This window comes from Mustela putorius, unplaced genomic scaffold, assembly GCF_011764305.1.
Source record: "Mustela putorius furo isolate JIRA1106 unplaced genomic scaffold, ASM1176430v1.1 tig00003901_pilon_pilon_pilon, whole genome shotgun sequence".
NCBI classification, from domain to species: domain Eukaryota; kingdom Metazoa; phylum Chordata; class Mammalia; order Carnivora; family Mustelidae; genus Mustela; species Mustela putorius.
Window position 1 is genome coordinate 7644414 of NW_025422049.1, and position 26917 is coordinate 7671330.

The 26917-nt window shown below is 48.4% G+C and overlaps 1 protein-coding gene across 2 annotated transcripts; it reads right to left on the reverse strand.

The window, feature by feature from the left end:
- ATP1B4 (ATPase Na+/K+ transporting family member beta 4) lies at nt 1-19588 on the reverse strand. Of its 2 annotated transcripts, none has more exons than XM_004762067.3 (8): nt 19185-19588; nt 14948-15218; nt 10546-10674; nt 10176-10280; nt 7155-7351; nt 6247-6303; nt 3983-4078; nt 1-3258 (listed from the first exon to the last, which is right to left on the reverse strand). In XM_004762067.3, exons 1-8 carry the CDS (start codon nt 19245-19247, stop codon nt 3097-3099), a joined length of 1080 nt encoding a protein of 359 aa, XP_004762124.1. In that variant the 5' UTR covers nt 19248-19588; the 3' UTR covers nt 1-3096. The 2 variants fall into 2 exon arrangements, with proteins under 2 accessions (XP_004762124.1, XP_012916707.1); XM_013061253.2 differs by having other exon boundaries at nt 14936-15218.
- Between the last annotated feature and the right edge of the window lie 7329 nt (nt 19589-26917).

Genomic DNA, 26917 nt, shown 5'->3' on the forward strand with positions numbered 1-26917 from the left:
AGAAAGAGGAAACCATACACCTCTTTTTAATTTCAATTTATTATTGTCAACAATTCCTCAATACAATAATAATGTTTTCTACATGAAGATTCTCAGCAAATAGATGCCTAAGAAAAGTTACTTTAAGGTAATGATTTCAGAGGGGTGAGAAATCATAACTCTAGCATGGACAAAACCACAAAGGCATTTGGAAGTAGTAATTCTCATTGACAATCAAGTAAAACCAAGTGCATTGCAACAGATGGTATACAAATCAAATCCCCGTATGAAATGGTATGGGGGAAGATTTAGACTAATCCACCGGAAGTTTATTGAACTGTTAGAATCCCAGTTTAGTGATAATTTCCAGTTCTGTGTGATAAAGTTATTTTTACATGTCCCATCTGACAACCCAAACCATCCTAGTACTATTCAATACTGCTCGGAAACTGTGGATACAATGGATTCCACTGAATGAGAAATACTGTAGGACAAAAGATTCATAATTCCTTGTCTGTGTAATAGTCAACGTATTTAACAGGATAATGTATTATGTATATAGCACCAGTAGTTGAGTTCCTGTGAAATGTTAACTATTCTAACTCAAATTTGACATATGTTTCAAAATGTTTGGGGTATCATCCGTTGATTTTTAAAAAGATGGTACTTCCTGGTAAGCAGCAGCTCAGAGTAGAAAGAGCACTGGACCTGGAGTCAGATGCAATGCAGGTTTTCTCTAAACACTCTAGTATCCTTTCCAGATCTAATGTTCTATTATCTTTTCCTACTGAATTTTGAGAGCTTGATTGTTTGAGGAAATCTTGAAATGGTTTTAAAGTTACCGTCTTCAGGTATTTTGCTCTTTCTTTTGAAAGATTGGTTTTGGAAATGGAATTTGGTAAGGAAGGGTTGGGAGGAGACAGTTTCATTTTCTTTTTGTATTTTCCACAGATATGCTGTTGAGTATCTTTTATCTTGTTAATAGAGGTCGGCTCCCCTCTACTCTGTTGAGGAGAGTTGGGAAACGGGAAGGAGAATCCAAAGAGCAGCGGCAGAGGTTTCTGCCACAAGCTAAAGAGAAAAACACTATCTGAGAGACTAGATCCGTGGGGCGTGTTTACATAACTGGCTCGAGTTCCCGAGATTAAATAGCTTAGAATTTCTTAAGAGCGTTCACTTAAGCAAATGCTGTTTTTGTTCTCAGATTTCCTTCTCCCCAACCCCACTTGTGTTGACATCTCCACATCGGTGTCTGACCAATAGAAATCACAAGCTTTAAGTTGAGAACATCTTGCTCTCCAATCTTGCTTCTCTCTTGGATTCTCAGTCTCAATCAACAATGTCACCATCGCACTGGTTCTAGCCAAGTTCAAAACCTCAGAGGCATTCCTGACTCCTCCTTCTCCCTCAGTGCCCATTCCCCAGTCTTGCCCTCTCCAACCCCCCCACTCTAGCTGCCAAAGTGCTCTTTCCAAAGTGCAAATATGATCACAGAGCTTCCCTGCTTAAAATACATGAAGGACTCCTTTTCACCTACTGGATTAAACTCGAAGTCCTCTTTCAGTACCTGTATACCCCTGTAGCCCAATCCCCTGCCACTCCCGGACATTCCTCTGAGCCCCTTACACTCCAGCCACACGAACTGCTCCCAGTTACCCAAACACACGGTGGTCTTTTGTGATTATAATTTCGCAGGTGAAATTTCCTCTGCTACTTTCTCAGCCTAAGTTAGGTACTTTTCCTCATGTTCCCATAGCATTTCCACATACTAGTCGTCGAACTCGTCACAACTTGTTCAGAGTTACTTCTTGGCTTGTTTGTCTTCACTACCAGATTGCCAGTTCCCCATTTTGGGAGGAAATTCAGACTCTGGATGCTTTTCTAGGTGGCACCGAAGCGTTCTTTGGACCCCGAGACACTATGCAATTGGCTAATGCTCACTTTTTCTCCTTGTGCCAGCCCTCCCCCTGGTGGAGGTGTTAAGAAGCTGTGGACCGGTCTAGTGGCCGGGAGAAGACAAAGCAGCCTGGCTGACCCACAACCTGGATAAACACCTGCCTCGCATCGTTTTCTGGGCACATGAAGCACCGGAAATGGGCCTTGGGTTTGGGGGAAGCCCGGTGGGAGCTTTCTGTCTTACTGTGTATCAGTTGGCGGACCGTGATTTCAATCCCTAGAGCTGTAGCTGGGGCTCACCATGCCCCTCCCGGATGGTCTCAAAGGACGCTTTATCACTGCCAAGCATAGGGCCCAAGAATAATTAGCGGGTGGAGATCTTCCTCGTTTTCTCCTTTGCCTGCAGCTGAGACAAACCTGTGTGCAGGAATGTCTGCCTTTGGATGATCACACCACAGAGCAAGGGATCAAATGCCAATCCCATTCACATGGTAAGTATTCGCCCCAGTTGCTATGGACCTCCCCTCCCCCCAAAAGTCATAGGAAAGGTGTTCATTTGTATTCCAGAACGATATCCAGTTAGCACTGCTTTCTGTCCCCGTTGAAGATAACCTAGTCTTCAAATCAGTATTATTTAGTTGCCCATTTGAGACAGCCAGTTCCTCAAGCACTCTTGGATATAGAGTTCTCTAGGTATGATAGCCCTAGGTGTATGCTGAGTTGGTCTGATTGGTGATTCCCAGGGAAGGAACTTGCCAGGTAGGTTAAGAAAAAATTAAAAAAAAAAAAAAAAACAACCAGAAACAAACAAACAAAAAGCTTATCAGCCTGGTTGGGAGGAATCTCACCTCTAAAAACAACAAAATTTTACAAAACACGATGAATTTAAAATCGTTATAGAAATTCTCCTTCATGGCCCTTGTGAATTTTATCAGATACTATGTTTACACTATGGTGAGACCTCTAGCAGCACGAATGGGTTTTAGTTTTAAGTAGGGGGAAAGGAAATTCAAATCATCTATTTGTTATCAGGAGAGACTACCTTTAAAAAATCAATCCCACAATGTCATTTTATACATATGTCAAAGGCAAGGAAAGATGATCTGCTGTCTTAGGTGTCCGTCTGGCTGTGTCCTGAGCGAAGAAAAAGAATTCAGGTCCTACCAGGGGTTACATGAAATAAAATAGAAACAGAACTAGTGGGAGTGCCCCGCAAAGTTCTTAGGTTTCTATGTTCAGAGTAAAGATCACCCTACCCACAAAACGATCATTGATGACGTCATTTATGATGCCCTTGCCCTTCAGCTGGCACTGGACAGGCACCGCTTGGTTCTTCACCACATCTGTGAAGTGCATTGCCACCAGCGGGGAGGTGTAGTTAACCTGCAGGCAGAAGAACAATGACTTCTAAATGGGAGGGGCAGAGGCCGTGGGGGGTGGGTAACAGGATGCAAGGGAGCAAATACTCAGAGCAGAATGGGGTAACTCTCACCAGCGAACTGAGCAAATCCCAGTCACGAGTGGCTAAAGCAACTGACACGCTCTCTCTCTGCCCTGGTTCCGTGGGGGAAATGACACCTTTCTCCCCTAAGTCCCTGTCGGATGTCTGACTGTCCTCTGGGGAAAACCAGGTCTAACTCTGTGTGATAGGATTTTCTGGGTTATCAGAAGACGAATGTAGCCATAACTAGTGTCTTTAAAATGTCTATGCTCAAGGTGAAGCCCGGCCCTGTGACCCACCACCCCTGCCCCAAGGCTTCACCTGGAACAAACAGGCGGGTTTGATCATTTGGGTGTTGTGGAATGCAGTGACAGGGATCTTTCTGCTCCTGGCTCTCTGTGCTGGGCAAGTCACTTTCTCTCTCTGAACTTGAATTTCTCCATCTGTAAGCTGAAGGAGTTAGACCAGACCATATGTGAAATACCTTCAGATATGGAAAGGAGCGGTTGTAGTAGGAATTGGGAGAGGGAGTTCCTGGTCTTGGCCAGCCACTCTTCACCCCACTGTTACTACATGCTGCTCCCTAATTCTCAGAGATTCTGGGCAGCCCTGCCTCTGTCTCTGAGCCCTTTTTGACAGCAAAGACTGAAAAGGATACAGGCTTACGTGAGTCAGTTTGCCATAGTAAGGGTAGTAGCGAAGGTCAAAAGAAGCCGACTCTGGGTAGTAATTGATGGATCGGATGTCATTTTCATCACCTCTCTGGAAGTAAAAGCAGGTATATGTGGGATGCTGGGTCCCCCAGGGAATTGAAGCCTGAGCTCGAGGGGCTTGTGCCCCTGGTAAATCATGATGTGACCCAGAAACAACTGTCCCAGGAAGACCCATGAAAGCAGAATGGGGCATAGTTTACCCCACACCTATAGCCAGAACATTTCCAGGGAGAGACTGTGCCTCGGTTTTCAGTTCAAAGAATACAGAATGGAAAGCCTGGACTGAGGAGACCGAACGTGCTCAATATATTTCCATACTGGCTCCTAGGAGACCCAGATAGAAGGGTTCTAGGGGGTGGCCAGTAGTCGGTGCTGCTCTACCAAGAGGGTCTACCATGCCAGCCCCTCTCGGGGGGAAAAAAAAAATAATCGTGGGCCTGGCAGCCAGTCTTGGACGCTGAGGCAGGCAGAAGTTAGAACATGCTGAGTAGATCCCACGCCATGACGCCTTGCACACCGGGGGCTCAGTTCCATGGGGCAGGAGACCCTGCGCGTTGGGATCTGCTGCCCAGGGACACGGCCTGCAGTGTGGCCCACCAAAACTCGTGTGTCTGACCATCTTCTCTGTAGTGCTTACTTACGGGAGGTGACCTCGGGAGGACAAGCAAGAGGGAGCCAGTGCTGGAAAGATGAAAGAAGTCAGTCTACCCTCATCATGTCACATCAGGTAGGGGACTGACCATTCTGCCTAGGCATTAGGCTTGCCCTGTTTAGCAGAGATCTGAGGACTAATGAGGGACAAACAGAGTTCACTACCAGCAAATCACTCACTGGGGTCATGTGATTCCTTCTGTCAACATAGTATGATCGTTCAGAGTATACTCTAAGCTCCCCTTAATTTATCCTCGTGATTACCTTGTCCTGCTTGATTTCCACAGTGGGTGTGGATTTTGATTATTATAGAATGTATAATGACTCTTACTGTTTCTTGTTTTCTTTTTAAAAGACAGTTCTCAGCAAGGTTCTGTGCAAGCAGAAAGACGAATGGCTCTAGGGAGCTGTAAATAGGACTCGAGCCAACTAACATGCTAGTTTAAGACCGAGTCGGTCTTTATGATTTACTTACATATTCTTCTAGAAAGCCATGCAGTTCACGTCTGTGAGTAGTCTGGGGAATCAGTGCCACTAGTTTGTCGTCACACCGCATGTGCGTGTGTGTATTTACACAGACTCGTGTCCATGTGAACAGAATGAATGTCCTTCCTACCTTGTTGGCGGGGCAAACCATGGCCTGACCTTTCATCACTCATCATCGTCAGTGTCCCCACTGCCCCTTTCATAGCAGCTGGAATATGTGAAGCCCCGACTTCAGAGATAGAGCCATAGTTATCTTGACGCCCCCAGCACCTAGCAAAGTACCCGGTAGAGCAAAAGTGACCAATAAATGCGTGCTGGGTAAATGCTACCTCTTGCGGCTTTCTGATCCACCACCATCGAGGCTGGAGTTTCGAGCTGTTTCTAAAACGGAGGATGGGGATTACCCGGCTTCAAGAACAGGAGCGAGACGGCTGGCCGGGGCTGGGGGCGCAGTGGATGCTGGGAAACTGGAGGGAGCTACTGCTTCCAGTTGGAGAAGCAAACCCAAGACCTAGGGCTTCTTCCTACAAAGGAGCTAATTGGTGGATGAGATAGGAGTTAATGGTCCCTCGAAGGACAGTTAATTAGCATATTAATGGACTTCTGTTTATACTCCCCTTGTAGTCATTTGTTATCCCAACACTCAGTGCCACTGGTCATTGCTGCAAAAAGTGAAATTCTGTTTGAAAAGCAGGGACTAATGACTCTAATAAAAGCTGTTTGTTTAGTTCAAAGAAACAAGTAATTAGAGCTAAAAGCAAAAGTGTAAACAGATTCCCAGTTAATGACAGGCGCACTGTCAGTCCTTGCTGTGGCCTTTAGCAGGGTCGTTCTTCAGCTTTCGCAGGTATAAACCAGCGTGGACACACACACCCGCACAACACACACAAACACACATGAATTGAATGCATTCTGGCAAGAGGGAGGCCAGAAGCTACCAAAGGGAGGCATAGTTAGGAAAAGCCTAGCCCTTTCCCTAACCTACAGCCAGTCATCCACGATGAAAACCTTAGGAGGGAAGAACCATCTTTTTGCATAAAACAGATGGGCTAGCAGTACTTATTCAAAAAGGCACTTTACCTGAACTTTGCAGGACACCTTCACAGGATCCCCAAGCTCAGGACGAAAGCCTACAATCTATCAAAAGAAAACCAGAATGTTGTTGTTGTTGTTTTTAAGCATCAAAAACCAAAATGGATTGAACAGTAAAAATGGGGCTTTTCTAAACCCCCCTTAAACCACCCCTTCCTTAGGCATAAACAACCCATTAGCCCTCTCAGGAATGTTACAAAAGCCAACAACTAGGGGGGCCTGGGTGGTTCAGTGGGTTAAGCCTCTCCCTCTGGCTCAGGTCATGATCTCAGGGTCCTGGGATGGAGCCCCTCATCGGGCTCACTGCTCAGTGGGGAGCCTGCTTCTGCCTCTCCCACTGCTGCTCCCCCTGCTTGTACTCTCTCTGTCAAATAAAAAATAATTTTTTTAAAGGCAAAAAATGCAAAAATATCTCCAGAGTTGTGCAGCTCAGCTTACCCCTTGTATTTGTGCCTGATGCTCATACAAAGGTAACTGCAGCAGGAGAACCCTGAAGATAGAAAGAACTTTCCGGTTTTAAGAGCCATGTGCCTGGTAAGGCTCTACCACACCTAAGGCATGGCAGGAGAGGAGGAAAGTGTATCTCTTATGATAGAAGAATTGTCCCTCCCCCATCGTGTCAGTCCCCTGTTCCAAACAGCTCAGGACCTCATTACTGACAGAGGGCATCAAAGGGCAGGTTAGGGGCAGGAGACAAGAGTGGAAATAGGAAGTAATCAGGGAGAAAAGGGGATTATTGTTTGATAGGTTTGTCCAGTTGTTTGTATTACTGACGCTGTCAGTAAAAGTGGCCAGACTTGCAGTGTGCCGAGACAGAGCCCACGAGAAACAGAGGGGCCGGAGCCCCTACCCAGCTCCTCTACTTATTATCACAGGAGTATCAAGGGCCAATATACCCGGTTCATCTTTAGAAGGATGCAAGGCTGTCCAGTAGAGTAGCCAAAAGTAGGGTCTTCCAAGCCAGAGCAGTTCTTCAGGAAGGAGCGCTTAAACTGGCAGGCCTTCTTGTCTTCCTCCTCATCGCCATCTTGGATGAAGTACTGCCCCGGGGGACAATCTACATTCATCTCCTCTTGGAGACTGTCATTGTAACCTAAAGCATGTGTGGGGGCAGCAAAGGGGGGGCATGTTAGACAGGTGCTACAGGGGAGGGCCACATTTTCAGGAGCCTCCTCCCTAGTTTCCTTTCTGCAACTTGCTGGTGCTCCTCTGAGAGCCCACTCAGCCTGGCCTAGGCTGTGACCCAAGGACCCTTGGGCGTCGGTGCCCAAGATCCCCCGGCAGCATCTCTCCCGGAAGCCTTTCAGGCTCGTTCCCTTGGCCCACTTTGATGGCGTCTCCTTCCCTACGAACTTTGGAATATCTATATTTGGGTCATGTGTTGGTCACTGTATAGCTTCCATTTTCCATTATTTCTTTTCAGATACAAGAAAATGAAAAGTGTGTGTTGTGGGACAGGAGGGAGGGAGAGGAGGAAGAGAGGGAGGAAAAGGAGATAAACCAGCTTCTCATCCCTTATGGACAGAAGTTAGCACCACAGAATAGAACTTAGGTTGAAAGACAGAAACCAGTGACAAGCTGTAGGGTCCCCCCCGAGAAAGTGAGAGGGTGAGATCTTGTCTACCAAGACTCGAGGCACTCAGGGTTTGTGTCCCTTTACATCGGATGGAATGGAGCATGAGTCCAAGGCATACTTATCAAGGAGAAAGGGGCTGTCTGTGAGCTCACTCTTTGGACTACCAGATGCCACGGACTGGGCTTTGAAAACGACTGCATTATTTCCAGTTTGGCTTTAAATGACGGAGTCCAGTTTGTCTTGTTAGGTCTAGTCCCCATGCACTCATGTTCCCAGTAGCTCAGTTTTTCAGAGGAGACTGTGCACCTATGATCTGCTGGTGGTAAAACTCCAAATGTACTGCTGGGTTGTAATCTGGACAGGTTGTCACTCGGGTTTAGTATTGTTAAGGAGCAACTGGAAATTTTAAATCTATTCCAATTACCGTTAAGCCTTTATTTTTCCTTTGACAAAGCTACATTCGATTCAAGGTTTCTTTTTAATCTTTTTTTTTTTTTTTTAGAACAAGAACTATGTTCAAATGTTAAGTTTCTAAATAGAAGCTCTAATCACGTGCTCATTGTTTCTCTTGAGGTAGTTCCATTAAAAATAATGTGACATGGGCATGACCCTTATTGCAAAATCGCAGTCCTCGTGGGAATGAAATTGATACTCTGAGATGTCTATTTCAGAGATGTGTTCCTTTTAAATAGGGCATGTTATCTACACTTAGGAACTAAAAACCCGATGCTTTCCCTAATGTTCACCATCTCTGTCATCAGGTCAGAATTGGTATTTCTCTATCTACTAGCTTTTCAGGGGATTTCCTCAGCAGAGAGTCTGACAACACACTTGCAACAGCTCACAAACAGTTTGAAAGAAGAGAAGATATTGTGCTGGCCATTGATGCCCAAAATGTTTTGGGTTTTGTTTGTTTTGAGTTCGAAAAACTACGTGGACCCAGAAAGGACCCAGCCTCCATCATTTTACAGATGAGGAATCTGAAACTCAGCCTTCCCCAAAATGATACTGAGCATGACTGATACAGAGCTGAGATTCTAACTCCAGGTCATATGGCAGCAGCAAAGAATTACGAGAAGTAGTATTTCTCAAGCTTTAAAGTTTATACAGATCACCTGCGGATCTTGTTCAAGTGCCGATCCTGATTCCACAGGTCTGGGGTGGGACCAGAGAGCCCGCCCTTCTAACAAACTCCAGGGGATGCTGATGCTGCGGGTCCTGGATCACATTTCCCGTGGCCAGTGTGTCACAACCATGGATGTGGGTTTAAACACTGATTTGGCTGCTGGGAGACTTCTATCACATTACTTCCCCTTTCTGAGCCTCAGTTGCCCCATTTGGAGAATGGAGATGTTAGATTCTTTATGTAGCCCCAACACGGGGCTTGAACTCACAATCCTAAGATCAAGACCGGACCAGAGATCAGGGGTTGGACACTTGGCTGATGACTAAGCCATGCAGGTGCCCCGTCAATCGCTTCTATGGAGGGTTAAAGTTAAATGAGAAGTAACACTTTCAGTCATATAAAATATTGTTCTCGTTCAGTGCATATTCTACTGCTCTCCACCTCTCCACTTCAGCCAGGCAGGGACAACCAAAGCAATCAAACTGGCTTTTTTTCCGCAAATAATTTATGCAACCCACTGGGGCTTTAGAACCTTCATGCTCTGTGTCAGACCTTAACCAAAGAGCTACCTCCGTTTTGAGTCCATGGAAGGGCTTCTCAAAAAGCCACTTGTCGGTCCCTGGAAGTGTATCCGATGACACTATAGAGATGGGCGTCTTGCAAACATTTGCTATCAAAATGTTGGCGTGACTGTCACCCAGAGATTCTTCCTCTAACTCCCTGCTGGGATGTTAATTAAATCAAGACCCTTGCCCTCTTCCTTCAAGATGGCCTATCTCCAAGAAAGGAATTCTCTTACCTTGAGAAAGTATAGGAGGCAGGACTCTTCCCATTCTGGAGAATACTCTTCTTTTCTCACCACTACCCACCCCCTGGAATGATCTTTTATAAATGGTCATTATTGAGCCATCTGGATGTGCTCAGGACATAACTAGGTGCCCTAGAATGTTTAAGAGAAAACAAGTTCTCTGCCTCAATGAACTTAACATCTTGCTGGAGACTTGCCTTCTATGCTTTCAAGACAACATACAATCACAAACCAGAACAGTCTTGATTGTACATACGGCTGCTGAGGGGGATGCAAGGTAAGGAGAGACCGGGATGGGCTGGGGTTAGTAAGAGTGGGACTTCCAGTGAATTGTGAATTTTGAATCCCCCACCCCCACCCCACCGCTTCTCCACAGAGATTGCGCCCATTCAGAGGAACTTACTTACCCTGGAGAAAGCCATTTAGGCTAATGACATAATGCTGCCAAGTGTCAGGTTCAGAAACGTTGAAGTTGAAGTTAAGGCTATGGGCGAAGGGTCTAATCATAACTCCTGGCAACAAAAACAGGTCTTGGATATATTAACCCGTTCTTGGAGATAAGTTTTTTGTATTGATTCCCATGAAACCATTACCCCCCTCCCAGGCAATCAAAATAAAAAGGACCATAATTTGCCAAGTACCATTTTACTTTTACTCTTAATAATTGAATCCCCAAGTCATTACCGGGAAGAGCCAAAGTTAATTGAGGCTGAACATGCTGTACAAGCAGATTTCTGTCCAGCGAGTTCGGACAGCAAAGGGCATCTGGGCACTCACCAGGAGGCTTCACCCTCTCGGTGAAGGTCGGCATGTAAGGACTGATGGTCAGAAATAGCGTGTACATGCAGAGAGTGACCACAGCAGCCAGGGAGGCATAGAAGAAGAAGTAAATGACTAAAATCAGGCCTGCAGAAGGATCAGAGATGAGAGTGGTCAGTGCTTGCCAACAAGCCCTCCTGCCTCCTTGCTTGAACACATGAGCCAGAACCAACCCCAGCAGGTGCGACGTTTCTTATTTATCTGTTTATTTTTTCCACCTTCCCCAGATTGAGTATGTCCTTGCTTATTCAGATCTCACCAATCTGGAATTCGTGAGAATTGTGTCGGAGGTCTGATCGCCGTGTACCTTTACAGCATCTCCGACGGAAGGGCTTGTTGAGCCGATGAGGGCCATGAGCAAGATTACGGGGGAGTGGAGTTGAAAGTACAGCAGAGGGCAAATTGCTTGGGAGTCCTCATTAAAGCAGGTGCCCTGAAGAGTCCTAGCAGCTTGGCTCCAGTGATTATATGTATTTGCAAGTGATGAAAACAGCATTTCTTTTCACATAGCCTATAATTCAAACTTTTGATTAATTTCTGCCGGACTTGCTTCTACTCTAATCAAGGCAAAGTGAGGCCTCACCCTACTTATTTCCAATCTTATTCATCTTCAGCAAAAGTTTAAGTGGCTCTGCTTTTCCAAAAGAACACGTGACGAGGAAGGAAGGGGGAAGAGCGTGTGCTTCATTCACATCGACACTTGCTCTACCCGTGAGCTAGGGCAAGTTCCAAAATCTCTCCGTGCCCCTAATTCCTCACAGGGAGAATGGAAACAAGTTTAGCTGCTCACCTCATATAATGATCTACAGCCCTAAAAATATCTAAAACTCCACTTCTCCTCGAGTCCTGCTGGCCTCTCTGGGCATCAATTTCCTCATCTGTCCTGGGAGGTCAATGATAGGACTTCCTTCTTGGCGTGGGACGATACATTTAAATAGCAGCGCCCAGAGCCTGGCAGATACCAAGTGCTCTTTACAAACATGGTTGGTCCCCACCATCGTCATTATTCATATGTGTGTTGCTGTGGGACCAGAAACACGGCCGTGTGAGTCCCTCATCCACTGGCTATTTTGGGATTAGGTTTGCCCCAGGATGAGGCAGCACCGAGCGAGGTGGATGAGCACGAGATGGCTGCTGAGAAGTTCTTTTCAAGTCCTCCTTGGGGCCTTCTCAGGCAACAGTGTCTGGCTCTGCTCACAGCAGCGACATGATGTCAGAACGACAGATTGGAACTGACTCACAAACCAAAAACCGGAACAAACCGCATAACTCTGCTGTACCCAAAACTGAATCCAAATATTAATCTTTAAATTGAACCATGAACCAAATAAAATGAGCCAGAAAGGGGTGGGGTGGGTAGGGGCAGAGGAAGGGGGAAGAAAGCTCCGCAGGCATCCCACTGGAAATGGAACCTTGATGTTTTCTAAGGTAAACTGAGGCAGGACTGGAGCCGGAACACAGCAATTCAGCTGGAAGCCCTGGAGAAGGAACAGCAGCACCCGTGCACCGGTGGTACTTGGTGCCTCCTCCCGCTTTCCTCTACCCGCACCCCCAGCCCCGGAAAGGGAGCCATGGCCGGAGCCGTCCTGGCGGACGAGAAGACTCAGTCTCATGGATGAAAGGAAAGCAATGGATATAGGTACGCTCCCTTGGAGATGCCTTCCGCCCTGCCTAGGATGTGTGGCTAGGAAATGCAGAGGGGGGAACGGCACTAGTGGTGAGTCCCTTGAGCCTCACCCCTTAGCCCTGAAGTCTGTGATGGGCTAACACAGCTGCCCACCCCCCATCCCCACCAAGGAAGACCAAGCTCCATACCTACATCAGAACCCTTTGATCCCTCCAGCTTTTTCTTCCCTGGATGTCCAGGTTTTCCCTGCGCTACTCCTCTAGGTAGTGCAGGTGTCTCTTCTGATTGCCTTACCCAAGCCTGGCTAGACCTGGGTATCTTGGATAGACATGGGTAAGGACCCATGATCTAGATTCTTTATTCCTCCCACCAGAACATCCCATCAGGTCCTGAGACCGTACCCGTCAGGGCCTTGCTCATCACTATACTTCGTGAGGAGAATGTGGTGTTCCAGCAAGAGGGTGAACCCCAGTGTTCGTCTGACCTGGGCTTGAATCCCAGTGCTGCCGCTTCATAACTGTGTGACTTTAGATAAGTTACTTACCCTCTCTAAGCCTCAGTTTCTGCATCTGTAAAATGGGGATAATAATATTACTACCTCATATGGTTTTTGTCAGTATCCAATAAAATAACAGATAGTTCCTAAAAATAGAAGTTGCCCCGCTACCAAAGGAAAGACCCAGACTGTAACCATAGGCTGGGCGAATATGTGCAGGCTGAGACAGGGTTAGTAACTGCTCAAGTGGGCACCTAGTTTTCAAGCAAGAGGGCAGCAAAACATGTGCTTGGTGGCCTAGGCATTACCATCACCATGTGCCGCCTGCCCAGGCAAAGCCCAACAGCAGAAGCCTGAGTTGCTGGACCCTCTTCACACCTGCCATCAAAGGCCCAGATACAGCCTACCATGGGGTGTCCCCACTGCCGTGTCTTCCCTGGGCACCTGAACATTTCTCCCCCATCACTCTTTTTGGCCCATGGATTATTCTCCATGGGACCAACTTGCCTCAGCAACTCGGGTAAAGTTCCAGGGACCGGCCATTTAGGGGTTAAAGTACAGCTCCCTCTCCCAGAAGCGCACTTGCATTTCACAAGGCCTGTGTTCCCAGTCTTCTTTAGGCAAGGGAGAAACAGCTGTGCCCCCTTTGGAGCCCCAGTGAGCGTCCGCATTTGTCTGCAGCTTCCAGAACGTTGGAATGTTCCTTGAATGGTACATTTGTTCCAGTTGAGGGTTTGAGGGATCGGCAGGGGTGGGGCTGGGAACTAAGGAAGGGTGAAGGGAGGTGGGCGTTGCTTAGAGCCCCACACCTGCTATTCCTAATTCCAGGAAGGAGGCCTGGCCCTTTCACCCTGACGGAGCTGAATTAGAAACCTAAACTGGGGGGTGGGGGTGGGGGCGGGGGGAGAAAATTCTCAGCCAAAAGGGCCTTTAGCAGGCATGATGGTCAACTTCAGCAACCGAGACCTCGGACACTGGGGGACTCTGATTTCACCCGTCCAGTCATCTATTTTGTTCTGCTGTGGGTTAACTGAGTGCCAAGCCAGCAGCTGCTCTTTTTCTGGGCCGTGTGGAGAGTGTGGCAAGTGTGAATTTTATCACAGGCTAAATCTCTTAAGGAGAAGGCTCAGCGTGAATAGTTCAAGAGGTGAGTAGGACCCTGAGAGAGGGGTGCTGGAGAGGTTGTGAAGCCGAAACGCTGGCTAAGGAATGCCCTTCTGCCATCGATCGAGCACGATGCGGCCTCGGCCGTAATCACCAGAAATGACCTCTTTAAACAGAATTTCTCTGTGTGCCCCCCTGAGAGCCTGAAACACCCGCAAGCCGGGAACAAGGGCGCGCCTCCTGGCTTTCCTTTTCTGACATTCCCGGGGGAACCGATGGGATTTTATCAACCCGCCGCCAAATTAGCAGGGACTGCGGTCCCACAGCCCTGCAGCAGTCTCCTGCATAGTACCTTTGAACCTTGAACAGTGTGGGACTGAGGGGCACCGACCCCCGTGCGGTCAGAAATCTATCTAACTCTTGACTCCCCCAACGTAACTCCCAGCAGCCTACCATTGACCAGAAGTCTTACCCGTGACAGGAAGTGTCAATTCACGCGTGTTTGGTACATTCCATGTGGGATGTACTGTCTGCTTACCATAAAGTAAGCCACGGAAGAGGCGGCCTTGTGCGAGAGGAGATACATTTAGAGCACTACGCTGTGTTTGTGGGGAAAACACTGCGCAGCAGTGCCCTTCAAACCTGTGTTGTTCAAGAGGCAACTGTGCTTTCAAGTTTACAACTGAAGCATCCAAAATGAGCCTCAGGCTGATCCTGTGGGAGAGACAAGGTAGGGATTGTTTCCCTCATTTGGCAGGTGAAGAAAACCAAGGCTCAGAGAGGGTAAAGGATGAGCCTGAGGTCACACAGATAGAAAGCGATGGGGCTGGGACTTAAACCAACAAAATCTGGGCTTTTCCCACTCATTCTTACTGACCCTTTGCATCGCAAATGAAGTTGAGCCCAGCGGCTTTCAGCTCCACCATCCAATGTGTTTACCTACTTGGTTTCTTCCGATGGGATCTGCCCCCAGTGCAGGCATTTCCCTAGGCATCGAGCCCTTCACATGAGATCTGAGAGAAGTGTGCAGACAAGCCCATCCAATGTATGGTAAAGGGGTCCTGGACACCAAGCCAAAAGCAAAGGACACCGACTGGGGCATTGGGACAACTGGGACTTACTCCAACTCTGACCTGTTCGGGCCAGAGACATCCTTTTCTCCGGATCCCACAGGTATTCGTTCACGATCTGCCATCTCTGCCACCAGGCATTGCCTGCTGGCTGACCCTGACCCTTTTCCTCCGCCTTCGCCTCCTCTTCCTCCTCCTCCTCTTCTTCCTCCTCCTCCTCCTCCTCTTCCTCCTCCTCCTCCTCCAGATCGGGTACCACCGTCACCCGAGCTTCTTCTTCAGCTTCTTCCTCTTCATCTGCTAAGTAGTTCTGGTTCACTTCATCCTGATCGTCCTGGAAGGGTGACAAAACACAGTCCCCTTTTTGAAAAAAAAAAAAAAAATTCCCCAGGGCGCATCCCACCAGCCAAAAGGAATGGAAGACGATTCGTATTTGGAGTAGCCTCCCCGGACACACACCCGTGGTTACGAGAAGCACATGTTCCCTCTCTCTGCTCTTTTGGAGGAAATATCCTTTCTTTGACCCATTTTGACCCAATATTCTTTCCACAGAGGTGTAAGTTCTAGTCTCAGCTGCAGGCCCTTGGGTTCTTCCCCTCAGGGCTCTGCTTCTGTCTCTCCTCTGTCCTGGGCCCTTGGCCTCACTTTGTCTGGCCTGTCAGGGCGGAGCCGAGCTGGACACCAAGGACAGAGTCATTTTAGACACTTGAGTCCACCACGGCAAATTCTAAGGCCAGGTCAGCTTTATTGTCGGTCCCACACGCTGGTGGGTGCTCAACTTGACCATCCCGCATTGCACCTGAAAGTAGCCTCTGACAGACAGCAGGACGAGGCCAGCGGCTGGACCCCTCCTCAAAACTTAGACTCCCACCCGAGCAAAAACAAAACACAGGAGTCTGTTTGCTGCTTCTCTGACTGCTGCGTGAGCTGGCACCTCTTCCTGCCTTCAGCTGGTCGAACAGACTCCCTGAGGTCTGGAACCTCAACTGCTACTTCCCTCGTCTCCCCGCTCCCCACCCAACCCCATACCCTAGGCGAGAATCTGGGCACGTCGTGAGTGCTCAGCACATATCTGTTGATTGACTGATTGCAGTTATTGAGATCCGAAACTGTAATCTTCTCTGAGTGGTTCTAAGAAAATTAAACCAAAAAAAGAGAAACCCAGACTTCACCGACAGGATTTCGAATGCCTCTCGGCCACAGGCAGGAGAGTTGGATCTTTGCTCTTTGGGGGTCTGCCAAGGCTCCCTGCAGCAGCAGAAAATGAGGCCACCCTCCCTTCTCTCTGCTGTCCAAATCTGAAGGGTGGCGGGGCCTGTGCACCTGTTGGGGTTGGATGTGTCAAATGATAGAGACCAGGGGCTCCGTGCTGCCCCCTCCCTGCCTGATTCCTCAAAGGCCATTTAGAGGACACTCAGCTAAAAATGCTGCCATTAGTGGGGGGCGGGGGGGGCGGGGGCTCAGAAAATTGGATTGTTCAGAATCAGTAAAAATGACCCAGAATGACAAGACTCTGCTCTCAGCGTTCAGTCTGCCCCGTGCCATCCGGCTGCGGATCAGAAGCAATCCTGAACGGTTCTCGAGTCTATTCCAATATAGAACTTTCTATCACACACCACATTAGAACTGACAGGGACCCTGAAGATTCCCTTGTCCATCGAAGGCCCAGAGAGGGGGCAGGACGCAGCTGCAGCCACACAGAGAGTTCGTGATCAAGTCAACAGAACCTGTGTTTCCCGTTACCCGGGGCAGTGACGTTTCTCCCCTGACACCCTGAGCTCAAGCACCTAGACGTCGCTAACAGATTGGGGCCACCACTGGTGGGGGGGTGGTCAGAGTCCGTGTTCCCAAGGGATTGTAGGTGCTCATAATCAAGGATTTCTGACTCTGATGCGGACTCATGGTGCAAGGCTCAGGAGGAGAGCCTCCATCCGCTCAGTGTTGAATGGACTAATAAATGCTCTTAAATCTCTTTCCCTCGTGTGCAGACGTGTGTACGCAATTGACCTCCCCAACTACATTCTGAGCACTCAAGGGGCAGAGTGGGTATTTTTTCCAACTCCTTGGTGTCCCTCCATCCATGTGGGGCCCACGGCTCGGGAGCCAGTGGGGACTGAACGAGTGCCAGTGATAACTACTGGGCTTAAAACCTGAGCCAGACTCTGGGAAAATTGCTCTCCCAGAGCTCATCGTCTTAACCCCAGCAGCCTTGTGGACTGTGCTGTGTAGTCCTCATGGCCTGGGAAGAATCCACCGCAACCGGGAATCTCAGAGAATTTAGGTGGAACGATTCACTGCGGGGGGATTTAGTGTCCCCTTTATATTTTCTGGACAGCTTCCTTTTCTTTCCCTCTTGTGCGAGGGCCTGCTGTCCACCTCTGCTCCACGGAGCAGACAGCTGGCCTGGGCCTCCGCCTGATCTTATTTGTAGATATGAGCTTTCATGATAATCCCATTAAAGATGGCTTGTCATTAAAGCTTTACCCTCCCGGGAAGAATTAACCTTCTCTGAGCTAATTTCCCCACGGCTCTCACACTGCCTGAGTTTCAGGAACCTCAAATATTCTTTTTGCTCTCCTCTGCTTCCCCTGTGTTAGGAGAACCTCCCATTATGCAAGGGAGGCACTTTGGGGCAACTAACTATTTAACAGAATCCTGTCAGGACTCTGGGAGTGAGAGGGTCTGTGTTTGCCCGCTGCCTGAAGTGGCCGTGCCCTCCTGTGGCAGCATGTGTGAACGTGCTGGACTATAGTAGTGGGTGTGTGCTCGGGCCATCGTGTTGCCCTAAAAGGGGAGAGTCTGAAGGGCAGAGGGTAGCTCCATTTTGAGCACTCTAAATATATAAACATATAAACAAACAGTATGACCCAAAGGAAAAATTTGTGCCCTGCATTGAGTAACACCCTGTAAACATTTGAATAGTTGGTTAACTTCAAAGAGAAATTGGCATACGATTACTGCATTAAATAGTTTCTTTTTAGATTTGATCAAGTAGTCCCTCTACAGGGCAAGATCCCCCGGTGCATTTAAAAATCAAGCATTTCCTATAAAGAGCAGACCCTCGGATGCGCTTGACAACTAATCGAACGGATACATAAAGCTTTAGCAACAGTACGTAGAGAAGAAGCCAAGGAAGGAAGTGTTGTAGGTGCCCTACAGGCTCTGGCTGCTCCGAAAGCTGGGAGGGACTCTGGAAATGGGAAAAGAAAGATTCTACGTGGTGTGGCTGAGAAGGGAAGCCCTCTGTAGGCTGATACGGGGTTGGAGGGGTTCGTGTTTTCCTCTGTTGACTCCTTGGTTATATAAGCAGCCATTTCCAAAGAAAAGTGGATTTAAGCTTTGTTTCCTCCCGGGGCTCAGATCACAGCCCTCTCTGGTGGAGATTTCAGACTACACTCCCCACAACCCCCCCCCCCCAGAAAAAAAGTACTGTGTGTGGCATATATTAACAATTTCGAGCAAAGTAAATGCAAGGATACGGTGGGTTCAGAGACCTCTGTGGTGCCTGGAGATAAACAGCGACAGCAGAGATTCGTGTGTGTGCCTGTGTGTGAGTGTGTGTGCCCGAGTGTGTGCCAGTGTGTGTGTGTGTGTGTGTGCTGGGCAGGGTGGGGTGGCAGGCGGGCTGGCGGCAGGTGGGGGAGAGACAGAGGACTAGGGAGTCGCCTACCGCATGTCTAATAGAGCCGGAGATTAAAAGTGAGGAAACTTGCAAGTCACTCCGGTGCTCGGAGCCCCAGCAGCCTCCTTTACATAATGAGGGGTTCTGGAGAGATGATGTCTAAGATTACTCCCAGCTTCTATCTACGGTTCTCTGATTTTAGCAAGAGAGTTTGGAATTTCTGCTTTAGAAAAATAGCAGCTGGGTTCCTAAGACTCTCCCACCCCAGGGGACTGAGGCAGCTGGGTGGGCAGTGTGTTTCGCTTCCTCTTCCCCTTCCTCTCTCTCCTGGCTAAAATTTCCTGCTAACGGACCAAAACCTCTACTCCCAGACTCCAAAAGCTCTATTTGTTTAAATTCCAGACGCCCCCCCCAATTTTAGAAGGTCCCTATTCTTTGGCATCTTCCCCTCCCCTTGTCTTTTGTTCCCCCAGGAAGAGGGACTTCCTCCTTCAGTGCAGCAGTTTAGGGCACAATGGGGTGCCAGGAGTCACTGCTCCATCTTGAAGTTATAGGCTTCCTTAAACCTCGCTGTTCCTGCCCATGCTGAGGAGAAGCAGCCGAAAGCCAAGATCTACGCAACCCCCAGCCCACCCCCCTCAAAAGGGATGGCAAAGCATTCTGCTCCCCGGGACTCACAAGTCTGGAGCGGTAACCGTACGGAGAGGCCGGAGCCCTTCTGGACCGGAGCTGCCTTCTCATGGCTGTTCCGTGGGCAAAGACGAGGCAGAGGCAGGCAAGGGGGTGAGAGTTCTGGAGTTTCCACTGGTACAGGAGACACTGGTTGCTGGGGACACTTGGCGCCTAGTTAAAAGTGAACCCTCCTGGCATGAGCCCTTCCCCAAAATAATCTAACATGCCCCTCTCTCATTGGTTGGCCCATTCCCTGAATCAAAGGAAAGCCCTTATGGAAAAGCAAGCTCATCATCACAGGGAGGGGGGAGATATTCTGGGTCACGAGGAGGAGCGACTCACCGCCCCCCTCACCTCACGTCTCTACCCGCCCTCTGCCCTTCTCTAGCACCCGAGCTACTATGGGCCCAATGGAAACCTTAAGTCGTGTTCTTCTCAATCGAGAGCTGAGTAGCAGCGTGTGCAGGAGGTGGGGCGTGGGTGGGAGCTAGGATAACTTTTCTTTTTTCATAAGACTGATCTCATGCGAAAGGATCTAGGGTGTCAGGAAAGATTCCCTTTGCTCTCCCCATCCCCCCCACACCAAGCCACCTACAATATTCCTTATTTGTGTCAACCCATGAGCCCCTTGACATGTGGATTATGCATTCTGATTTTAGAAGCCAGATTCCTGCTTTACCCCTCCCCTCCCCAGCAAGGGTCTTGGACATAAAGAAGCCTTTTTCTAGCCCGCATGTCACAATGGTCCCATCAGTTGCTGCCCCTCACGCACACAGCCCTTGGAATCCTGGCCACATTTCTGTAGTGGTTGAGATCTATATTTATCCCTTAGCATCAGGGCAGGGAACAGGCCAGAACTTTGCCGTGTCAGTTTTCCAGACATATATAACTCCTGAAGCCAATGTGGGAACCAACAAAAGAAAAATTAGTAGAAAGAGCCAAAACACTGAATAGCGTTTTTGGTCTGTCCAGTCCACCCACCAGAGCCTGGGTGGCTAAAAGGTTTGGGTGGAATTTGTGATTCTTCCTTCAAAATCACCCCTGCCCCCCGCTCCCCACTGCAACCCATTATACCCAGGTGGCTGAGAACGTTGCAGACAATGAGATTCTGGGCAGATACATAACCAAAAAAGCCAGCACAATAGCTTAGATAGATTGACTTATTCATAATCTCAAGCCTAGGCCATTCTGATGAAGACAGCTTCCATAGTGCTTAATTTCAAATAAAGACTCCATGTACTAGAACGCTACTAATTAGGACTCTTCCTTAACAGAGTCCCTCCCCCCGCCATACGCTTATTTGATGAGAAAGAGGCCACTGACAAAAAAAGAGACACTCATTCCACTTTCTGGACTTTAATAAAAACAAAATACCTTCCAGGGGTTAACCTGATCTCAGTATATACTGGGCTCTTTCACACTTTCTCCAATCAAGCCTTTTGTGTGACTCCCAATGTTAAATATAAGAATCTTGAAGCCCTTGGCAATCCTCAAAAACCAAAGGGTAGGTTAACTGGTCTTGTCTTCCTAAAGCAGAAAAGAGCACAGTCATGTAAGCAAGATTTCAAAAATCAAGAGTTGGGGGGGGGCAGCATTATTCATAATAGGCAAGGTACGGAAGCTACCTAAGGGTCCATTAGTGGATGAATGGGTAAGGAAAGTGTGATACACACACACATACACAAGAGTATCGTTTCACCATGAGAAAGAAGGAAATCCTGCCATTAGCGACAACATGGATGGACCTTGAGGGCATTGTGCCAAGTGAAGTAAGTCAGACAGCAAAAGGCAAATACTGGAAGCGCTCTCCTGTATATGGACTCTAAAAAAGCCAAACTCCTAGAAAGAGAGTAGAATGGTGGTCAGCGGGTCTGGGGGGATGAGACTGGGAAGATGGTGGTCAAAGGGTGCAAACTTCCAGTTCTAAGGTGAGTAAGTTCTGGGGATCTAGTGTACAGCGTGCTGAGTATAGTTGATAAGACTGTGTTATTACTTGAAAGTTGCTAAGAAAGTTGATTTTTAGTGTCCTCCCCCTAAAAAAGAAATGGCACTTAAATGACGCGGTGAAGGTTTTATTAGCTAACACTATGGTAATCATCATTTTGCAACATACAAGTGAGTCAAATCACCTCGTACACCCACACTTACACAATGTTATATGTCAAGACATCTCCATAAAGCTGGGGAAAAAAACCCAAAAGCAGGAAGACAAAAGGAGATTCGGAGCAATGTGACCTCAGGTAACAAAATATTCCATTCTCCAGAGTCTCCCACGCCCGAGCCTTTTTTTTTTTTTAAAGATTTTATTTATTTCTTTGACAGAGACAGATCAGAAGTAGGCAGAGAGGCAGGCAGAGAGAGGAGGAAGCAGGCTCCCCGCTGAGCAGAGAGCCCGATGCGGGATTCGATCCCAGGACCCTGAGATCATGACCTGAGCTGAAAACAGAGGCTTTAACCCACTGAGCCACCCAGCGCCACCCCCCCCCCGCCCAAGCCTTCTGGGTAACCTGGGGTATGCTGTACACTTAATATATTTGCCATGTATTTTGACTATAGATCAGGCTGTCTTCTGGAATGCCAGCTGTTGGGTGGGGTAAAATAACAAAATCCCATAGGACCTCAAAGACAGAAATCTGTGTGAGTTCACACTCAGAAGACTCTAGCTTCAGGAGAAACCTTTGCTGCCAGTTTTGGGGGGGCATACATGGTGGGAAGCAAGCTGCTGAACAGCACAGCAGGCTGGACCTGGAAGGGACCAGAGAAGCTGCAAGTGAACGGTGGCTCCAGAGGCAAGAGTGGCGAGGAGAGGCTTTGCCAGCAGACTGAATGGCAAATGACTCCAGTTTCTCAAACTGTATATGCCCAGTCCTTGGGCGCAGATGTTAGCAGCTGCTTCTAGAAGCCTCGTCTCCTGGATGCCTGCTCTGGTCAAACCGCATAGTTGCTGGGTGGCTGTTGGGGAACCGAAACCTATGGACTGGGTCCTCCTGTTCCCAGAGCATTCTTCAGAGAATCTTCACCTTCACCACGGGAGGGGCTAGTTTCTGACATCTGTTCTTGTGGGTCACTTCCGCAATTGTGTGTGTGTGTGTGTAGGGTGGGGGGAGGGGAGAGTGTGTCACAGAGCTACCAAAGAGCAGTTGTGTGCTTCCTTACCTAGGGATTTGCTAAATCTTCTCTGGGAGGCCATGTGCAGTGGGGCTTAAGAGGTCTTTGCCACTGGATTCAGCTGGGTAGCACTGGGGACTCTCTAGAACCCCAGACCCTTCCAGCATCAGTGACCTGTGGACTCTGAAGTCATGGGTGCTGAAGGTCCAGGCCAGCCTAGGGCCTGAGACTGCCCGTGAGTACTGCCCAGCATAGGGTGTCATCTTCAAACTGCATGAAGCGGTGGGGGCAGGGGTGGATCTTATTTGTGATTGCAGAGATCAGGGAAGGCTTCCCGGAATAGGCGGGGCTTGGGTTGGACCTTGAAGGGCAGTCCTTCAAGCTGGAACAGCTACTGCCCGACTTTGCTGATGCCAGTATGGTCCCTGGTGCCCGAAGCTCCCCCTCCCGCACAGCTAGCCTCTGAGCAGTGGCCAGCAGGCGTAGCCAGCAGGCTCACTGGCTAAGGCCAGAGGGTTTCCTTGACCTGAATGGTCCAGATAATGGCCCCAGATCCCTACTTCGCTGGGTTCCAGGAAGAACCCTTAGCGCATCACATTCCTGAGCAGAGTTTCCATCTGTCGAGTACAGTTGTACAGTGAGAGATGCTTTCATTTCGAGGGACTGAGGGCCATGAGTTTGTGACTGTATAAGCCTAGACCCCTGGGGGTGGAAATGAAGGCTTGGGAAAGTGTGAGGTCCTTGTGGAGATTCAAGCCTATTTCCAGTGGCTAAAAGGCACTAATGAACATAATGCGGGCAAGAGACGTTGGTTCAAACAAACAGCTAATTGGAATTAAGAGAAGAAGTGTGCAGAGGCCCCTAATGAATGGATATGCTAATTGGTCTTCTTTGCTAGCCCCTTGGGCTTTGGCTGTGACATAGACTAGCCTATTAGACGCCTGTTCTATAATAACTGCTGAACGCTGGGGCCCTTTATCGCCATGGTAACATTGATGTCTAGAGTCTAGCTGAGCCCCGGATCTCTTAATTTACTACTCAGGCGGCTACAATTCTTTGGGTTTTATTATTCTTCGTGCCCCGGGTGCCAGAGTGGCAGTGAATCATGCTTATTCATCCTCTGCACCGCCCACGGTGTCTTTGAATAAGTCAGGGTGTCTCTTACTGCGTGTGATGAGCAGATTATTAAGTTAGAACCTATTCCTGCCTTAGCTAGACTGCCGCCTCTCAGAAAGCCAGTACGCCTCTCTGACTGCCTGCTTACCTGCTGCATCGGGTGGCTTTTGGCAAGCCAACTCTCGGCACCGCAGTGGGCCCGCAGAGGCCGCAGTTCCCAGGAGCCTCGCGCTCACTGGGTGGGCAGGGAGGAGTGGGGTCATAGAGGCGGGGCCGCCCCGACCAACACCCCCCAGCCCCACCGGGGAAACAGAGCTCAGGACACAATCCTTCAGAGGCAGCAGCCAGGGTTTGGGCTCGGAAACTGTAGTGCTAGAAGTTTCAGTCCCCCTAGGGTTGGGGGTGAGGCCTGGGTTCCCTAGGAGATCCCTTGTTCTGAAGAAGGAAGTAGCCCCCAGTGGCTAGCAGGTACCAGGATGCTGGATTGCTCTTGTTTTAGAAAAGACCTCTCTTGAAAAGAAGCTGGTCACAGACACCAGCTGCCTCTGAAAGCCAAGGAGTCCCTTGTCACTGGAGCTGCCCGAACTTTGGTATCTCAGCCAGGGTGGGTGACGAGGAGGATGGGAGGCTTTGCCGGATGACCTCTTAGGAGTCCTCCAACTTTGACATCTCCTGTGTCCCTAAGTGATGCTGTGTAATTTATCAGGACGTACTAAACTTGGAAGATACTTTAAGTGTACATGCGCTGGCTTCAACAGCACACACGCTAAAACCGGGCTGACATTCTATATGCGTTTGTCTGCGTCTGTCTCCAGCCGCAGCTGAGACTTTGCAACAGGTGCAGAAATGTTTTTTCTGATACCTCTGTCGCTAGAAAATGGGCAACCTGAAACTGAAGATTAAACTGGACAGTAAACCCCCAAATTACCAGTGGCTTGCTAGTAGGAGACGGTCTTGTTTTTGTTTTTTTGCTTTTTGTTTTTGTGGGTTTGTTTGTCCTATCATTTTCATTTCACTGCAGCATCTGACCTGGCGTTCTCACGGAAGAATTGAGTGATTGGGGAAAAGTGTGGGCTACCCAAAGGGAGGTCCCTCCACCAGGCTCATTTTCTGCTAATTGGGAATGGAGGGGGGGCTTAGGGAGGTGAGAGGTTTTCTGGAGCTAATGAGAATCTAAGAGGTCGCATTTTTCCCGGTGACAGATTGGACAGAGAGCCAGAAGCCTAAAGGCAGTCGATCACGTGTGCCAAGCACAGAAGGGACTGTTGGGCAACATTGGTCTTTTCTGCCAAAGCCTGCGAACCTGTTTATTATCAAGCTGCAGCATTTCCCTGCACAAAGGACAGTGATATTAATCCACCCCAAACCCACTCTGGATTCAGCAAGTACCAGTCAGAAATCACAGTGGCTCTCAGCTGCCTCTTAAATCAAAATCAAATTCATGGTGGGATTATGGACATTGGGGAGGGTATGTGATTTGGTGAGTGCTGTGAAGTGTGTAAACCTGGTGATTCACAGACCTGTACCCCTGGGGATAAAAATATATGTTTATAAAAAATAAAAAATTAAAAAAAAAATCAAATTCATAAGCAAGAGCTTACCGTCTCTCCATCAGCGGCCCTGCTCTGCTAGTCGCTTGCCAATTGATTTCTGCGTCACTCCGTCTCCCCACCTTGAAAGAGAATAAGCCCAGGACCCCCGCTTCCTTACTCCCAGGAATGCCAAGGGCCCAGAAGGCTTCAGAAGAAAATGGTGAGAGAGTCTTGAAGTCAGGCAGAGTGAGTGCTCTGGAGGGAGTATGGCATGGCACGTAGAAGCATGGGCTCTACAGCTGAAACGGGATTCGAATCCAGTTCCCACCCCAAATAGCTTGGGGAAGTCACTTCACCTCTCTGAACCTCAGTGTTCCCATATGTGCCCTCACTGGATTAGCGCAAGGATCCTTCTTAACAGTTCTGCTTCACAAGGCCGATGACCTTACTGGTAAAGGGAGAGAGCTCCCTCACTTTGGAGGCAATGTCCCCTGCTGGCCTATGAATGATTCCTGTGCTAGCGCTTTGGAGCCAGGCAAGACAGAGGGGCCATTGGGAGGGGGAGCGGGAGGTGAATGGTGTAGACAGACATGCTCGTCCCCGGGTGAGTCTCTGTCTGGGAGGTGGACAAGGCCTTGTGGACCTTCCTTCACATCACAACATGCAAAACAGCAGTTCAGACTTGAGGGCACTCAAAATTCACTGTAAGAACTTGTTAAATATGCACATTCCTAATTAATCCACACATCACTTATTAATCTCAAAGAAAAAAATGTACCTTTACAATAAAGAGTTCCAGAAGACACCCCATATATAAGTGATTGAACTTAGCATCACCAGTAACAGGGTCATAGCGCAGGGACAACCCCCGCCCCTGCCCCGCCATGTGACGCAATGGGAAGCAAGCAGTGTTACTCCTATAATCTAGACCAAAGGAAACTTAAAAAAAAAAAAAAAGACAAGTGAAATCCACGATTCTTGAAGATTTTCTTTTTTTTTAATTTGAAAGAAAGAGCACAGGTAGGGGTAGGGCCAGAGGGAGAGAGAGAAGCAGACTCCCCGCTGAGCAGGAAGGCCAAAGTGGGGTTCAGGGCTCCATCCCAGGACCCTGAGATCATCACCTGAGCCGAAAGCAGATGCTTAATCAACTGAGCCACCCAGGTGCCCTGAAATCCATGATTCTTTTTTTTTTTTTTTTAAAGATTTTATTTATTTATTTGTCAGAGAGAGAGCGAGCGAGAGCAAGCACAGGCAGACAGAGTGGAAGGCAGAGTCAGAGGGAGAAGCAGGCTCCCTGCGGAGCAAGGAGCCCGATGTGGGACTCGATCCCAGGATGCTGGGATCATGACCTGAGCCGAAGGCAGCTGCTTAACCAACTGAGCCACCCAGGCGTCCCGAAATCCATGATTCTTGATTGAATTCTGCATCAATACAAACATCTAGGATGTTTTGGAGATCATTTGAGAATTTTTAAAAAAGATTTCATTTATTTATTTGACAGAGAGAGAGAGAGATCACAAGTAGGCAGAGAGGCAGACAGAGAGAGAGGAGGAAGCAGGCTCCCCACTGAGCAGAGAGCCCAATGTGGGGCTCAATCCCAGGACCCTGGGATCATGACCTGAGCCAAAGGTCGAGGCTTTAACCCACTGAGCTACCCAGGTGCCCCAATTTGAGAAATTTTGATATGGATTTGGTATTGGATAATATTATTCTAACAACATAACACTTCTTGGATGTGATAATGGTATTATGATGATGCAAGAGAATGAGAAAATGCTCTTCTTATTCTTGGGAGACACATGCTGAAGTAGCAATTAGGTAGAAAGTGGCATGATGCCTGCAATTCAATTTCAAATGTGTCACCAGACACATTCATATGTGTATCACATATGCATATATGGAGAGAGAACATATGTGCAAATCCAAAATGTGAGCAATTTCCAGGTGAAGGCTATACTAGGATTTATCATAGTTTACCTCTGA

What these genes read in the sequence shown, in the direction of transcription:
- ATP1B4 (XM_013061253.2), bottom strand. Translation starts at nt 19,247, where the DNA reads ATGAGAAGGCAGCTCCGGTCCAGAAGGGCTCCGGCCTCTCCGTACGGT. An exon ending in ACGGTTACCGCTCCAGACTT is followed by an intron (nt 15,219 to 19,184) that starts GTGAGTCCCGGG and finishes TCACCCTTCCAG; the next exon opens with GACGATCAGGATGAAGTGAA. An exon ending in CCTAAATGGCTTTCTCCAGG is followed by an intron (nt 7,352 to 10,175) that starts GTAAGTAAGTTC and finishes CACATGCTTTAG; the next exon opens with GTTACAATGACAGTCTCCAA.